The 17,290-nt window shown below is 45.9% G+C and overlaps 1 protein-coding gene across 7 annotated transcripts in view; it reads left to right on the forward strand.

The window, feature by feature from the left end:
• Nucleotides 1–17,290, forward strand: part of PLEKHG1 (pleckstrin homology and RhoGEF domain containing G1) — a 234,887-nt gene that overhangs the window by 154,601 nt on the left and 62,996 nt on the right. For all 7 annotated transcript variants that reach the window (XM_086708119.1, XM_086708116.1, XM_086708112.1 and 4 more), the window contains one exon: nucleotides 12,301–12,401. In XM_086708119.1, the coding sequence (XP_086564245.1) occupies nucleotides 12,301–12,401 (101 nt within the window). The remainder of the gene's footprint in view (nucleotides 1–12,300; nucleotides 12,402–17,290) is intronic.

Here is a 17,290-nt window from a genome sequence, read left to right on the forward strand (position 1 = left end):
TTTGAGAGCGAGAGGGAGGAGCAGGGAGATGGGGAGACAGAGGATCCAAAGCAGGCTCTGTGCTGACAGCAGAGAGCCTGATGTGTGAGGCTCAAACCCGCGAGCTGTGAGACCATGACCTGAGCTGAAGTCAGATGCTTAATCGACAGAGCCACCCAGGCGCCCCAACCAGTCCTATAGTTTTTCAGTGCTCTGCTTTCTAGGCTCCCCATCATGTAAAGTTTGCGTAATATACTTAAGAGTAGCATGGTACTGGGGGGCCTGGAAGAATTCATTTGTGAGGGTTCACATGACCGTTTTGTAGAGGAGAGTGTTCCTGTGGGGGAGCTACGGAAGAGTCAGGGCATAAAGAGGAATGAAATGACCTGTGCCTGAAAAGGGAAGGGGGGACGTTTTGCAGGAGTAGAAAGCCAGGCGCAAGTTGAGAGGGAAGAAAGAGAACTCGTGAACCGAATGAGACAGGAAGGCGCGAGCCAGCGTTGGAAGTCAAATGCCAGACGGTCGAAAGCCAGCGTGCTCGGCTGCTGGAAAAGCATGTGCGGGATGTGTGTTGACGAGCACATGAAGGAGGGAGGCTTGATGTGTAAATGGACTGAGACTGATTCAGATACAGTGTGCTGACGATCCCGGAACGCGGTAGGCGCCAAGTCAATGAGAGTTGTTGTCTTTGGTAGGCTCCTACCTCAAACCTAATCAAAACCACATCAAGTCCCCAGAAGAAGTCAACAGCAAACATCACCTACTGTTTAAAGAGACTGCATTAAGGACGAAAGCCTTGGAAACAGTAGTGCTGGGTTTCCAACTGCCCAGGCTGTAAGTCAGCTGATCCTAGTTTGAGTGTGACTGAGTCGCTCACTGTCTGTGGGACCTTGGGAAACAATTGAAATCTTCTAAACTTCTAGTGAAATGGGACTAATAATCGGGCCTCCCTCCTGGGGTTGCCGTGAAGGTTAAATAAGACAATGCATGTAAAGCAGTGAGCTCCGCGCATAGCAATGAACATAAACGTAAGACTACTGATCGTAGTAAATAGCAGTGAGGAGGTGTTAAACTTCAGATGATCTAATAACGTACATTTATTTTACTGATCTTTTATTTTATGCTCTTGCCCATATACAAAATCCTTTGGGCTTTATTTAATTTTCCTTAATTACCGTGTTTCAAATTATACTAGCAGTACCGTGATTGTAATTGAGATGAATCAGTTCTCATTTTCAGGTACTTAAAGCTCTGCCAGGACATCACATCCCTTTGCTGTCTTCCTCCTTAAGGATTATAGCCACATCTAATTGTATCTGTCTGCTTCCTTCCCCGGCTTGGACCCGGAGAACTATATTGCGTTTTCAGCATGGTTCTGCATGGTGTGGGGGCGACGTTATATAGACTCAGGGAAAACATCACTTCCCTTTTTTTTCCCCTTCTCTTTTCCCCCTTCTGTCCCCCTCTCCTCATTATCCCCCTCTTTCACCCTGTCTCTGTTCCCCCCTCTCCCCCCAGCCTCCGCAAAGTTGGCAGAGTTTGTCTCGGTGATGAAAATAACATGGCAAAAAAAAATAATAATAATGATGCTGTATAAAGTTAACCCAATGAGAAGGAAGACGTAAAAAGAGAGTTGGAGAAAAGTAAGGTGACCCAGGGGTTGGGGGGGTGGGGGAACTCCTTCCGGAGGAAGTGTTGAATAAACCTGTCTTTCCTATCTCATCAGCACCCACTGGGATGCTGGTGCTGTGCTTTACTCCAGATGGTTCTGGCAAATTCTCTGGTTGCCCCTTGTGAAGATTTTAAACATACTTTACATTCATGCATATTTGGTGAGCACTTAGATTATCCCAGAAATGCTTTATTCTTTTTTGGTTGTTAGAAATGACGATGGGATTAAAGAGTACAGAAAAAAAAGCAATGTGGGTTTCAAATAAGTATGGAAAGATAGCTCAGTGCGAGCGGGACTTCGAAATCAGCATGTGTCCCTGTCCCCTATTTTAAGAAGAGCTTTTACATATGAGAATGTTGTCAATGTAATTTGAAAACACTAAACACAGTTTTTAAAATAAATATTTAACAAAGCAATAGAAAATTAAGTTTCCTGCCATGTTTTTATTACAGAAGGGACTCTCGTAAGAACTTTTCCGTTCTAACTTGGTAAGCTAAGAGATTAATTGTAGTACTATATTTGCACCAAATTCTTTTTAATTATCATGAATTTTTAAAATTTATTTGCGCTTATATACATCAAATCTTCCTCTGGATGTCAATATGAAGTAAAAAAAAAAAAAAAAAAAGACAACTGATTTCCATAATGGTTTGCCAGAAGCATAGGAAAAGATGGGCGTCCAGTTGCTTGAAGAACTTTAATATATTAATGCTAATCCTGTTTCTTCTGATTCAGTTACTATAGGCTGCCAGTTCATTTGTGTTTTCTGCGTAAAGCCTTTGGAGAAAACCAAATATACCCAGTTTTTGTTTGGAGAAAACCAAATATACCCAGTTGTCTTCAAGCGGAGATCTATTTCTCTTTCTACTCAGCATTTCTGTTTTTAATAGAATTCCTGTCTGCCCAGACCACGTTTCTCTTTCTGGGAAGACCTGCCCAATCCTCCCCCTGTCTAGGGCTGGCTGTCCCACCTCCCTGCACCCCTTCTCTTAGGAGGAAGAGGGGAAACACTGGAGGGGACTGAACAGGCTGTATCATTTGTCACAGCTTAGCAAGAAGGCCATTCCTGACATTTTTTACTGATGCTTTATGTATTGAAAGTATTATACTAGGTAAATGAGGCTGAAAGCTCCCAGTTTTGTTTGTTTGTTTGTTTGTTTGTTTGTTTGTTTATGATCCTTCTACTCAAATGTCTCAGAGCCATTAATTCTGACTTTTACATACCACCAGTTAAGATCAGCTTCTCAACGTTTATTTATTTTTGGGACAGAGAGAGACAGAGCATGAACGGGGGAGGGGCAGAGAGAGAGGGAGACACAGAATCGGAAACAGGCTCCAGGCTCTGAGCCATCAGCCCAGAGCCCGATGCGGGGCTGGAACTCCCGGACCGCGAGATCGTGACCTGGCTGAAGTCGGACGCTTAACCGACTGCGCCACCCAGGCACCCCTAAGATCAGCTTCTATACCATCAGTTAGGAAGACTGGATGAGAACTGATCTCCTACCAGCAACAGATGCTGCTTTTAACTCTTCCCCCTTTGCTCCGCCCCCCCAACCCCCTCGCGGTGCGTGCACACGGGGTGTCCGTCTTCCTCTCTTATTCTTCCCTCTTTCTCTCCTCGTCTTCTTTTCCCTCTTGTGCTTTCTGCTCCCCTTTTTCTTCCCTCTTCTCTTCTCCCCCTTCTGCTCCCCTCTATCCATCCTCCCTGTCTTCCCCCCTCTGCCCCCCCTCCTCCCCGACCCCCAACAAGGTTGCCAGAGTTTGTCGCCATGATGGTATATGGCATTTTCTGCGCACTTTTCCGCGGTGTGGAGGCAACGTTATACAGACTCAAGGAAAACACTGCTCCCACAATAGGAGCTTTGTTTCCAGCTTGATGAAGTGGCCAGAGACCCCCGCCTCCCGTTTCTTTAGCTGTACCCTCCTCCCCCCCTTCCCCCCCATGGATGTGGGCAGAGAAATCAGAGAAAAGAGATTAACTGGAAGATTAACTCCTGAAACTTCATCTGCAGGCTACAGAGGGAGATTTTACTATAAACCCTGATTAGTGGCTTATTTGGAAGAAAGAGAAAGGGTTTCTTTTGTTTGAAAATGTGTCCTATCCTCCCTCCGCATTTTGTAAATAATTTTTATAACACATTGTCATACTCTGGCTTCTTTCTTTCACATGCCTTTCTCCTGTACTCTTCTTGTGAGCACCTAGAGTACAGGGTCACATCTTGTTTCTTGATGTCCCCCCTTAATACAGAAACTCGCACATGTGGCCCCCAAAACTCTTAGTTGTGGACGTTATAATGAAACTATTGAATGGAATACAACGCAGTCACTATAAAGAATGACAAAGAACTATCCTGACATATAGGAAGCCTGTGTATTTATATACATTGAGTGGGGGGAGAGAAGTTGTGAACCGAGCATAGATCTCATTTTTGACAAATGTCACTGCCCTGGAACATAGCCCAGAAGCATGCATACCAGGTCACTAACCAGAGGTACCTCTGGAGAATGACATCTGGGGAGACAGAGGGGCCCTGCGGAGGGAGAGGGAACTTTTTACTCTGTATTCTCTGGCTCACTGGAATTTTTTCTAGCCAAGAAATGAAGCTGACCCATGTGGCCACTCTCTGCTCTACTCAGAAAGACAGTGTTCCCAGCCTGGACCTCCCAGGCGAGGGGCTTATCTTGGCCCTTGACCTGGTTCTCATGCTCGGCTTCCCCTTCCCTACACCTACCACCAACCCGTTCACGGACGCATCTGCGATGAGTGTGCGCATGGGGTGCGTGGGTGCGTGCGTGCGTGGGCGTGCAGGTGGGTGCACGGGTGGACGGATCAACCGGTCAATCCTGCCCGGTCCCACATCTCTTCCCGGGTCAAAATTCACAGTCCCGTTAGCCACTTCCAGAGCAGGCCGCAGCTCTCTCTAGTCACTGCACCCGGGAATCTGTCATCCTCTCTCAGTTTCCCCCAAGACTGTCCGGAAGAGGAGGGCTTGCCAGGCTCTCTGCTCCAAGATAGACCCCCTCCAAGGCGCCCCCCACCGCTGCTCCCACTCAGGGGTGCAGTCTCATGGGCAGGAGCCCCAGCGTCCTGTGCTGCCCGTGGCCTCGCAGCTCTTCGCTTACTGTTAATACTTCCTTTACAAGGGCTCTTCGCTGTTGTCACTGCCACAGGAGACTTCTTGGAGGTGCCATGGCCTGCTCCCCCCTCACCGAGGCTGCGGGCGGCCAACACCGAGCTACTCGGAAGCTGCTTTTTTTGTGGGTGGGCGCTGGCCGTGGCCGTGGACGCTGGAGCATCGGAGACGACCTTGGCCTCTCTGTTCTGTCAGCGCTGCCTCAGCCCGAGCCCAAAGCTGCACAGCCTTTGCACAGCTTCTAGCTCCCCACGGAGCTTTCTGAGCCAACCGCTGTTTGTCTCCCCAGATCCTGAGCCTGCCAAACCCCTCCTTGGAGATCCTACAGCGACATGTGTCTTCACACATCCCAAACCGATTGACGCCCTGTCTTTGCCCCCAGCCCACCACCCTCTTCTCTTCAGGGCTCCCGGGAACGGGGCGAGAAAGTGCATCCGGGACTTGGGCCAGGCCGGTGATGCTGAACCGGTCATGACCACGGTGATGTTCCCCGGGGGCTCTATTTGTGCAGAGGACAATGGCTGGAAAGTAAAACCCCGTATGTCTCCTCAGAGCGTTGACCCTAAGAAGACAAGATGAGCAAGCCAGAGCCGCGTGGAGGTCTCCTGTCTAGAGGAGTGAGGCCAAAAGATTTGTCTCCTCTTCATCGCAGATCCCCAGAGGTGTTTGTCAGTGATTTTTCTGGCTGTGAGGCGGTCCGGTACCGCGGGTACCAGCCGGCCAACAAGGCCTAGAGCCAAGCTGAGGCTTCTGCAGGCTCGGCCAGCAGGAGCGGCCCTGGCTTACTTTTACCTCACCAGCTTCCAGGCCAAGAGAGGCAGAAGGAAGGGTGAGGGCCGGTGGGTGCTCTTCCCAGAGGGAGCATCCCAGCTCCGTCCATGCGGTGGACGAGGCGTTGGCCTTCCTGCCTTTTCATTCACCGCCCGCCACAGAGGATAAGAGAAATGTCTTGTATATATATATAGTCATCCGGAACTAAGGCGAAGGGGCAAAGGTTGGGGCCTTCAGAGGAAGGAATGCAATTTACAGGAAGATGGAAAAAAAGTAAATGTTTGGTAAACAAATGTTTGCTGGGCCCCTCGGAAACAATAGGACGAGAGGACTTTGCTCGGAGTGGCCTTGCTTAGGTCCCTCCCTGTCTGCCTTATGTGGCTTATATCATAATGTGGTTATCTGTGGTGATAGCCCTCTTTCTGGAGCAGGTCCTCTCTCTCAATTCTCTTTAGGCATTTGAGGGGGGAGGTTGAAGAGCTTTTCCTGAATTTGCTGGGTTTTGATTGCTTTTTAACTCAAAATAGACCTTCTGCCAAAGTGACCCATCTTGGGGTGACCTCCGTGGGCCCCCTACATCCTGAGAGCCAACAGTGTCCCTCACACACTGTGACTCTCACCCTTGACCGGCTCCTTTCTGTCCTTCACGCCGGTTAGATGGCGTTCCTCTCTGTAGACCCTGCGGCTGAGGGCCTGGTCTGGGTTCACCTGCACTGCTCTGCTGGTCTAACCGGCCTCCCCACCCCCGTTTCACACCTTCTGTTCTGTTTTCTTCACTGAGGCTGGGATGGTCTGCGGTGTCCCTACCTCCTTCCGTGGTGGCCACCACCTACAGAGCACAGAAGATTCTCCATGATCCGCCTGTCCTCACACCGCAGCTCACCCCCAGGGTCTGTGTGCCTGTGCACAGGCCCTGCCCTCTTGGCCCAGGTCAGGTCCTTTCAGTGGCCTGAGGCCTCTGTTTGCACTTTTCTACCTTCCTGGATGCTGTCTCCCTTTCTCTACATCCAGAATGCTGGTTCTCCTTAAAGATTCAGTTCCACGCACACTTCCTCTGGTAGAGAGCCTCTCTCCGCCCTGGAATTGAGCACTTTTTCTCTGCCCCCTCTGTCCACCATACTGAATATTTATCAGCCATGGAGCCTCAACACTGTATTGTACTTGTTTGTTTACACTGGTCTTTCAACCACATGGGGAACTCCTTGGGGGTAGAAATCATGTTTTATTCATTTTTTTAATTCTTAGCTTGTAAAACAGAACTCGGCACACAGTCTTAGGTCCTCAATAAAAGGTGCGGGGTGGTGGGGGGGTTGTAGGAATGAATGTGAATGCTTTTAAACTGTAAATTGATATGCAAGTGTAAGTTTTTGTAACTTATTGTGGTGTCAATAGCATCCCAATGTAATACATGGCATTTGGAGGGCAGGTTTGGGGATAAACAGATGACTACTTTCTAGAAAAGGTGGAGGGGTTGGAGAAAAGAAAAAAAAATGCTTCCTTCAAAATAAAGACCCAAAAGTCTCACATACGAGTTACATGAAAGGACTTGGAATTTGAAAGTTCTAAAAACAGAAAAACCAACCAAAAAGAGCCAACTATAAACCCACTAGGTCGAACTTTGAAATGTCAGCAAGAGGACTTTGGAATGGAACCTTTTTGTTGTGTTTCTACAATGGACTCTCCACAAGAGAGGAGGCGGAAGGGAGTAGAAAGGATGTAGAGTGTGGTGAGACTTTATAGTTCTGAGTCCGCGTCTCTTTCCCTCTTGTGGTTTATCTTTATTATGGTAAACAGGTTATCATTTTAAAACATTTTTAGGGGCGCCTGGGTGGCGCAGTCAGTTAAACGTCCGACTTCAGCCAGGTCACGATCTCGCGATCCAAGAGTTCGAGCCCCACGTCAGGCTCTGGGCTGATGGCTCAGAGCCTGGAGCCTGTTTCCGATTCTGTGTCTCCCTCTCTCTCTGCCCCTCCCCCATTCATGCTCTGTCTCTCTCTGTCCCAAAAATAAATAAACGTTGAAAAAAAAAATAAAATAAAATAAAACATTTTTAAATGTTATTTTAGAGGAAGAAGGGAAATGGGGCAGGGACATTAATTTAATTCTATAAGCGTCTTAGAGAAATAAGGCGAACTACCAAGGACACTGCACTTGAGTTTAAACTCTGTGCATTTCTGCACCATCTCTGCTGGGGGACTGCCTAGACCAGGGCTCCTCTGCCTGTGCCGAGGGACAGGGATGTGTATGTGTGTGAGTGCATGCGTGTTTTGTTCCAGTCAGCCACACGCTGATTCTTTTGTAAAATACAGTGAGAAGTAAATCGCTAGAAAAACAAAATAGAAGAAATCAGACATGCAAAATATAAGCCCGAATTTATCGTTAGATTCAACAGATCTCATTCTCCCAAAATGTTGGAAGCTTCCACCTGCTTACTCTCAACTTCTGCGCCTATCTTGTAGTTCGGGTACCACTTTGCAAATGGTCTCCTTTGCCATTTATGGCACTGAAAATAGAGGGGTGCCTGGGTGGCTCAGTCGGTGAAGTGTCCGACTTCGGCTCAGGTCACGATCTCACGTTTTGTGGGTTCGAGCCCCGCGTCGGGCTGTGTGCTGACAGCTCAGAGCCTAGAGCCTGCTTCGGATTCTCCGTCTCCTTCTCTCTCTGCCCCTCCGCCAGTTGTGCTCTGTCTTTCTCTGTCTCACAAAAATAAATAAGTGTAAAATAGCACGGAGTTAGTCTTTACTTGGGTGTTTTCAGTACCGGACGTTACAGGGGATAAAGTTACCGCAAGGAGGACACCCGTGTACAAATCTCAAGGAGATCCTGAGGCCATAAACTGATTAGAAAATAAATACCTGAGGCTAAATTTAAAATGGCGTAATAGAACATTTTTCCAACTAGTGGCAAGCTCTTTTTTTGTGTGTATCTCCCCACCTTGTCCCTCTCCCAAGTGGAGTGAATTCTTTGATCTTTTTGGAGAATAATCGTTTTCAATGCAAAAGTTTTAAATTGATCCTTCATTGTTAACTGTAGGGTAGCCGTAAGTGCTGACATCAAGCCAATAAAATTAATAAGCAGTGTGACAGGCTCGAATAAATTTCATTGGTGTCTTTGCTCTGTCATTTGAGCACTGAACCAACTGTTATTACCACCGAGCTTCGAACCTCTCATTTTGGCTTGAGATGATTACAGCTGCTAATGCAGTGCATGCTACAGTTGTTTCCAGTAACTGGTTTAGGGTTAAAGTATCATATTTAAAAGGCTTAATTATGATCAGTAGGGGGAACAAGTTGTGGCCCTATGACTTTGATCCATTTTCTAGAGTGACCTACAAAAATTGGGACTCCTAACGATCTGTTTTCTCAACAATTTCAACCAACGAGCAGCTTTGACATTCCAGTTTCCCTACCACGAACTGGGGGCTTTAGAAACTCTTTCATTTGGAGAGGGGCCATCCTCTGTTGGAAGCCAGCCATGGTTCTTTGTTTCTAACCCCAGCTGAAATTCTTCGAGCCCCTTAACTCCATCTCTCCCTCACGTGAAGAATTTAGTAGCAGGTTTCTGCAAATGAGCAAGCTCTTCGCCTGAAGTGAGAAAAAGGATTGTCTTCTCCTTTAAAGCCCATGGCAGCCAGCGAGGTGAATTTGGCACACACATATGTCACTTCTGCCCTAGCCTTTATCCTGCTATTTGTGTGGATCATGCCTATCCTTATCTTTCTGTTTAATTTCATGCCCATCTATAACCTTATGTTTTACCTTCTTAATTCCGCACTTGATGTGTCCTTTTAAAATGATGGGGCACCTGGGTGGCTCAGTCGGTTGAGCGTCTGACTTTGGCTCAGGTCATGATCTCGCAGTCCGTGAGTTCAAGCCCCACATGGGGCTCTGTGCTGCCAGCTCAGAGCCTGGAGCCTGCTTTGGATTCTGTGTCTCCCTCTCTCTCTGCCCCTCCCCTGCTCATACTCTGTCTCTGTCTCTCTCAAAAATAAATAAAGGTGAATAGAATAGAATAGAATAGAATAGAATAGAATAGAACGGAATAGAACAGAATAGAATAGAATGTTATCAGGAGTGCCTGGGTGGCTCAGTTGGTTAAACCTCCAACTCTTGATCTCAGCTCAGGTCTTGATCTCAGGGTCATGAGTTCAAGCCCCACATTGGGCTCCACGCTGGGTGTGAAGCCTATAAAAAAAAAAAAAAGATAAGTAAGTAAAATGTTGATCAACGTTTTAAACTATCAAATATAAGCATTCAGTGCAAGTAAATATTAGCCCATCTTTTTGGACCACTTGTAATTTTATGTAAGCATCATTGAATACATTTATTTTTTTGCACAAGTGTAGGTTAGGTTTACATGTTGTTCAAAAGGTATTTATTTCACTTCTAGCTATCTTTATATTTCTTATTTGGGCATTAACTCTATATCCTATGCAGATACTTAAGCTCCTTATAATTGTTCCATTCATGAAAGGAAGGAGGCTATGTCTTGCTGTTGTGGGTTTTGAGTGCCAGAGACACTTAAACCCTGTGAATTTAAATTTCTTCTTGAGATGGCCACTGTCTTCAAAAGAAAAGATGTTACCACAAAGCTTAAAAGAGAAAAAATGTTTAGAAACATTGGTTCAGCCTTTTGCATTACTGGTGGGAATGCAAACTGGTGTAGCCACTATGGAAAACAGTGTGGAGATTCCTCAAAAAATTAAAAATAGAACCACCCTCCGACCCAGCAATTGCATTACTAGATATTTATTCAAAGGACACAGGAGTGCTGTTTCGAGGGGGCACATGCACCCCGATGTTTGTAACAGCGCTATTGACAATAGCCAAAGTATGGAAAAGAGCCCAAATGTTCATTAACTAACGAATGGATAAAGAGGATGTGGTGTGTGTGTGTGTGTGTGTGTGTGTGTGTGTGTGTGTGTGTGTGTGTATACGCACACATAGATATAGATATAATGGAATATTTCTTGGCAATCAAAAAGAATGAAATCTTGCCATTTGCAACAATGTAGATGGAACTAGAGTATATCATGCTAAGCGAAGTAAGTCAATCAGAGAAAGACAGATGTCATGTGATTTCACTTACATGTGGAATTTAAGATACAGAACAGATGAACATAGGGGAAGGGAAGCAAAAATAATATAGAAACAGAGGGAGACAAACCATAAGAGACTTTTAAATACAGAGAGCAAACAGGGTTGCTGGAGGGGTGTCGGTGGGGGATGGGCTAAATGGGCGATGGGCATTAAAGAGGACACTTATTGGGATCAGCACTGGGTGCTGTGTGTAAGTGATGGGACACTAAAGTCTATTCCTGTAATCATTATTACACTATATGTTGGCTAACTTGGATTGAAGTTAAAAAAATAAATGAGTAAACAATGGTTCGTGCATGCCAGCGATTTTAGTATTGAAGAACCAGAATGGTGAGTTAGGATGCATTCTGGGAAATGGGCTCCTGAGAAAGTTTATGGTGAGGCCCTGCCTGGTTTTCCTTTGAGGAACGTGAAGAGCATGAGAGAATGAATGTGCCTGATGAAAAGGGAGAAGGAAGAATTATCTGATGGTTCTTAAATTTCGTTTCTCCTTTGGCTGGTCGCACCTAAATGCTATTGTGTTTGCGATTGGACGTTGGAATGTGGCTGTGGCCTGGGATTCTCGCAGGGTCCCTTTCTCCACATGCTGCATAACACCGTGTGACATTTGGTCGAGGGCCACGGTACATCGTGCAGCCCAGGGCAGGGGATTGTATTTATTTTCTATCTTACGTTATTTCAGCTGTTTTCACTTTTTTCTTTATTGTTTTCTTGCCTCCTACAGAGTTCTTTTTTCAAGCATTGCTGGGGAAGGGGGAACACTCAGTTATGAACTCTCACACCCGGGGCAGAAAACAGCTTTCTCTCAGCAGCTCCGAGCTTCTAAGCCACACACACTTAACCCACTGTGGATCTGAACCCACATTAGCTCTGCTTGGGAGCTGGTACTGTTGTCAAAAGATGTAAAATCATTTCAAAGCTTTCCATGGCTCATTAACATAGGCTACTAGATAGCATAAGTGAGTTATGTGCTTATTAAAATAAAAAGAGAGTTTTGGGTTTTTTGGAAATTGGTATTTGAGGAAGGATTTGGTTCTGCACTTTAACAACCGATAGCTTCCCGATTTAAAGGTTACGTTTAAACAACTCTTTTCCCCCCAGTTTATGGAGATATAATTCACACAGAACACTGCATTAGTTTAAGGTGTAAAACATAATGATTTGATACACATATATTCTGTGAAATGATCACCACATTGAGTTCAGTTAACAGCCATCACCACACAGAGTTATAAATTTTTTATCTTGTGATGAGAAATGTTAAGATCTGCATTTCTGGCTTTCTACTATATGAATTTGAGTATCTTTTTATCATATAAAGCAGTCAAGGAAACAGAAGACGGTGTTGTTATGCCAAAACTCTGACATTCTGAGAAACGAAGATCATTATATTATCCGTCTAGGGAGGCTCTAATACGTTTGGGGGGTATATAGACTATTGTGTGGCATACTTCTTCTTGTCCAAACTCCCTGCTCTATAAATAGGTAAGTACTGTCATCATTAATTAACGAGACACAGTACAATTAATGAGCACATTAGCATAATAATTACTTGAAACTGATATGAAAGATTTGTCCTGCATAACTAAAGGTGGCTTGGAGAAGGACAGGAATGTTTAAGACATCCTTGTCATTGATTTCCCAGGATTACCTTGACTGCATCAGGGACCAAACAAAACTTCCGCTGGGGACAGAAGAAAGATCAGCCCTCTTTGGAAACATACAGGATATCTACCACTTCAATAGGTAAGTTCATACTCAAATGATTGTTCTCACACGAGAATATGATGACTTTCACGTGAATGCAGCCTAAGAAAACTTTACCTGTAATCCTTGATTCGACGTCATACGGTTTTGTGTGCCATCATGTGATGAAGCCTTCTAGCTAGAAGCATCCTTGTTCTAGATGAGTCTCCCATTTATTTAATATTCCATCCCACTCCACCCTCCTGACTCGGAGAAGAGACCTGTTTGCCCTGACGGAGGAGTGACATCTTTCTTCTACAACACAACAGAAACGGGGCATCCAGAAGCGTGCGCCTGCTTAGTCTGCAGCACCCCACCTCCCCTGGATTTTCTAGAAGTTGTCTTCTGCCTAGGGCATGGGGAGGACACTGTAAACACACAACTACTTTAGGTCACAACCTATCTGAATTCAAATTACTTAATAATTTACATTTAAATGATTAGTTCAAACACGTATTGAGGACCGACTACATAAAAGACACTGGGCTTCGAAAATTTGCTGAAGGGGCTGGGACAGGCAAATTGGTTAGTGTTGTATGTTGTGAAACTTCTGCCAGGAAGTAGGCAGGTTAAGATTACAGACTCTGGGGGCGCCTGGGTGGCGCAGTCGGTTGGGCGTCCGACTTCAGCCAGGTCACGATCTCGCGGTCCGTGAGTTCGAGCCCCGCGTCAGGCTCTGGGCTGATGGCTCAGAGCCTGGAGCCTGTTTCCGATTCTGTGTCTCCCTCTCTCTCTGCCCCTCCCCCGTTCATGCTCTGTCTCTCTCTGTCCTAAAAATAAATAAACGTTGAAAAAAAAAAATTTTTTAAAAAAGATTACAGACTCTGGTTTCCAACATGTCTGGGTTTGCATCCCAGCTGAGCCATGTAGGTATCTTTGGGTGAGTCTTTCGATGGAGTAGAATAACTAACTCCCTCCCTCCAAGGCTGTACCCATGTCTTCCTTTCTCCATGAAGCTTGCCGGACACACACACACACACACACACACACACACACACGCACACCCCTCAACTGCTCTTTTTTCTCCTGGCATTTATCGAATTCCGACATACCCTGTAACTGACTTTGGGTTGACATCTGTTGTTTCTTTCCTCGCCACGCCCACTCCCCCAAGGACAGGGATCTGTTTCCTTACTGCCCTTGTACCTCGACAGTGCCTGGCGTACAGGCGACGTGCAAACGTTTGTGGAACGAATGAATGGAAACAGTAAGTATAGGTGTCTCGTAAGGTTGTTGTGAAGCTTCAGTGCATTCATATACCAGAAGTGCCCAGCTCAATGCCAGCACAGAGGAAGCACCAAAAACATCAACCGGGGATGATATCGAATTTGTTAAAATCCCATTACGAAATTCGACAGCGCCCTGCCATCGTGTGACTCCACCGTAACGCAAACTATGAATATTACCCCGCTTTGCTTAATGCAATTGGTATATGTGACACCTTGGAGGCGGGACCCACATCTCCTTTGCTCCCTCCGAATCTCTAACACCCAGCCCGAGCACGGCCTGTCTGGGAGACATGTGTCTTGAATTGCATCAACAGCTCCTTTAATTTTGAAAGCCCAGGATGTAAAAACTGCAGGTGTTGAAGCCTCTTCCTAATTGGACCCAGGAGACTTTGAAAACCAGCCTGCATGTTCCAAGATAGGGGTTCTCGACTTGAACTACACACTGGAATCAACTGGGAAGGTTTTAAAAAAAAAAAAATATATGATCGATCCCACCCCAGAAATTCTAATGAGTTGGTTTGGGATGGGGCCAGGGCATCAGAAATTTTGGAAAGATTCTCCGATGTTTGAAGCGTGCAGCCGTGGCTGGGGAAAACCTTCGACATAAAATAAATACGGTAATAAGAAACTAGAGAGGGACGCCTGGGTGGCTCAGTCAGTTAAGCGTCGGACTTAAAGCCCCACGTCGGGCTCTGTGCTGACAGCTCAGAGCCTGGAGCCAGCTTTGGATTCTGTGTGTCTCTGTCACTCTCTGTGTCTCTCTCTCTGCCTCTCTCTCAAAAATAAACAAGCATCAAAAAAATATTTAAGAAAAGAGAGAAAGGTCATCAGAAACTTGAATTAGGGAATTTAGAGTGTGCATGTTCATTAGCAGCGCATCGGTGTTCAGGCAGGCTCCCATTTAACCGTCACTCGCCACAATGGTAAATGTTAGCTGGTAAATGGTAAATGATGGTAAAGTGATGGTCAATCCTGTGAGCCCCTGAGTGGCCTCTCCTTCCAGAACCTAGCAGTATCTCCGTAACCTGGGGCGAGGGTGGAAGCATATATGCTGGGAGGCGCCTGGCCTGCGCCTTCTGGTGGTTTGGCTGTGAGCTGATGGTTATGACTGTGTTTCTAGTGCCTTCTTCATGCCAGAGGCCATAGGGTTTTATGAGCACTATCACTTTCCATGCCTCATCTGGGCTCCTCTGACCCCAAACCCCAGGCATTTAGCCATATTCCCTCTTGCCAGAGCGGAGCCCTGTGTTTCCAGCCATGGTCCGGGACATTGCAGCGTAGTCCAGAAAGGGTTTTTACTCCCCAGAGTTTAAAGCTTCCAAGGTCTCCTCATTTAAAGAAAGGTAAGAAAGAAGCGTAGCCCCGCCCCCACCCAGGCAACAAGAACGGCCCTTGACAGTGGAGCCCATTCTGCACGAGTTGGAAGACTGAGAAGGCCTTTTTATATTCCCGAATCAGTTGTCTGTTCTTTTATCTTTGGTGTTTTCAGAGCAAGGAAGCCAGACATGTCTACAATAAACTTGAGGCAGAGTAAATGAGTACCCCGATGATGATGACACGTGACGCGTCAGTGTAGGGACGCAGCGTGCGCACAATGAGCACAACGTATTCGTGCCTCTCCCTTTCCTAGGTCACACTTAGACATCCCCTGCACGTGCGTTATCTCATTTAATCCTTGCAACAGCTCTCCGTGGTTAGGATGCATATTGTACGCACATCTTGTAGACGAATCAGTCATGCAGTGTAGAAAAAGTCCTTTGCTCAAGGACATGGAACTAGGCATCCAGTTTAGCCTATTTGCCAACTTTCTGGTTTTCTCAAATTTCTGTTGGCTTTCTTATTATTTTATTTCACTATTATTTTCAAGAATATCTTCTTGTTTAACTTTTTCAGATGCGTTGTCTATGCTGTTGGGTCCCTATTCATTTTTATTTCCTTCCCCGTAAATCTGAAGTCTACATTTAGAGCTCAAGCGTCTTTGCTGTTACATTTGGCTAAATAAATAGTATTGATGTGACTTTTTATATTAATGCCTCTTACGAATCTTTTATTAGATATCCTACATCAGTTGATTTCAAAGCTACGACTATCTGCCAAATCTATGGTTGGGGCTTCAAATAATTTTGAAGGTTCTATTATTAGTTCAGGTCCAGATTTTTCAACATAATATAATATTACTGTGACCAACTAGGCAAGATTTAAATCTCTAAAATTAAAGAGGGGGAAAAAGAAAATGGTGTTATGCTGGCCTGAAAAACTCTGCTGACTAGATATTGTTTTCAATATATATTTCCAAAAGACAGAAAAGCATAGAGTAGCATGATAAGCACCCATGAATCCCACCCTCACTCTATCAAAGTTTTGTAAATTTTATTTATTTATTTTTTAATTTTTTTTTCAACGTTTTTTTTTATTTATTTATGGGACAGACAGAGACAGAGCATGAACGGGGGAGGGGCAGAGAGAGAGGGAGACACAGAATCGGAAACAGGCTCCAGGCTCCGAGCCATCAGCCCAGAGCCCGACGCGGGGCTCGAACTCACGGACCGCGAGATCGTGACCTGGCTGAAGTCGGACGCTTAACCGACTGCGCCACCCAGGCGCCCCTATTTATTTATTTTTTTTAAAGAGAGAGAGAGATCATGCTAGTGGGGGAGACGAATAGAGAGAGAGAGAGAAAATCTTAAGCCGTCTCCGTGCTCAGCACAGAACCTGATCCAGGATTTGATTCCACAACCATGGGATCATGACCTGACCCAAATCAAGAGTTAGATGTTTGGGGTACCCGGGTGGCTCAGTAGGTTAAGTGTCCCACTCTTGGTTTGGGCTCAGGTCACGATCTCCCGGTTCATGAGCTCGAGCGCCACATCAGGCTCTGTGCTGACAGCAAGGAGCCTGTTGGGACTCTCTCTCTCTCTGTCTCTCGCTCGCTCACTCTGCTTCTCCCTCTCTGCCCCTCCCCTGCTCTCTCTGTCTTTTGCAAAATAAATAAATAAACTTAAAACAATTAAAAAAAAAAAAGAGTTGGACGCTCAACCGACTGAGCCACCCGGGTGGCCTAAAGCTTTTTCTTGTGTCATATTTGCTTTAGAAATTTTTTAAAACAGCAAGACCTTGTAAATAATGTTCAAGTCCCTTATATACCCTTCCCAACTGCATTTCACTCTGTAGAGAATGACACAGAGATGTTGCTCGTAAGCGAGTTCTCCGGCAACAGGGGAAGAGAGGGGGAATCTGGGACTTACACTGTTTGCCAATTTCTGTGGTGTAAACGTCCCCTCACCGCAGATTTTAAGCCGCTAACATGACATCGCTGAACACGGAAGTGGGAAGAGGCGTGCAGAATTGGCTCAGGCAAGCCAGCGTAATCTGGCTCAGTATAACACTGGCACTGTCACTATCCCAGACCTGGTGTTTCATTCCCAAGTAGGATTTTGTGGCCGTGACTATATACGTAAGTATGTAACATGCGGGGCACCCGGGTGGCTCAGTCGGTTAAGCGTCCGACTTTGACTCAGGTCGTGATCTCATGGTCTGTGAGTTCAAGCCCCGCATCGGGGTCTGCGCTGACAGCTCAGAGCCTAGAGCCTGCTTCAGATTTTGTGTCTCTGCTGTCTCTCCCCCTTCCCTCTTCACACCCTGTCTGTCTCTGTCTCTCAA

This window comes from Puma concolor, chromosome B2, assembly GCF_028749965.1.
Source record: "Puma concolor isolate L17-30 chromosome B2, mPumCon1.1.hap2, whole genome shotgun sequence".
NCBI classification, from domain to species: Eukaryota; Metazoa; Chordata; class Mammalia; order Carnivora; family Felidae; genus Puma; species Puma concolor.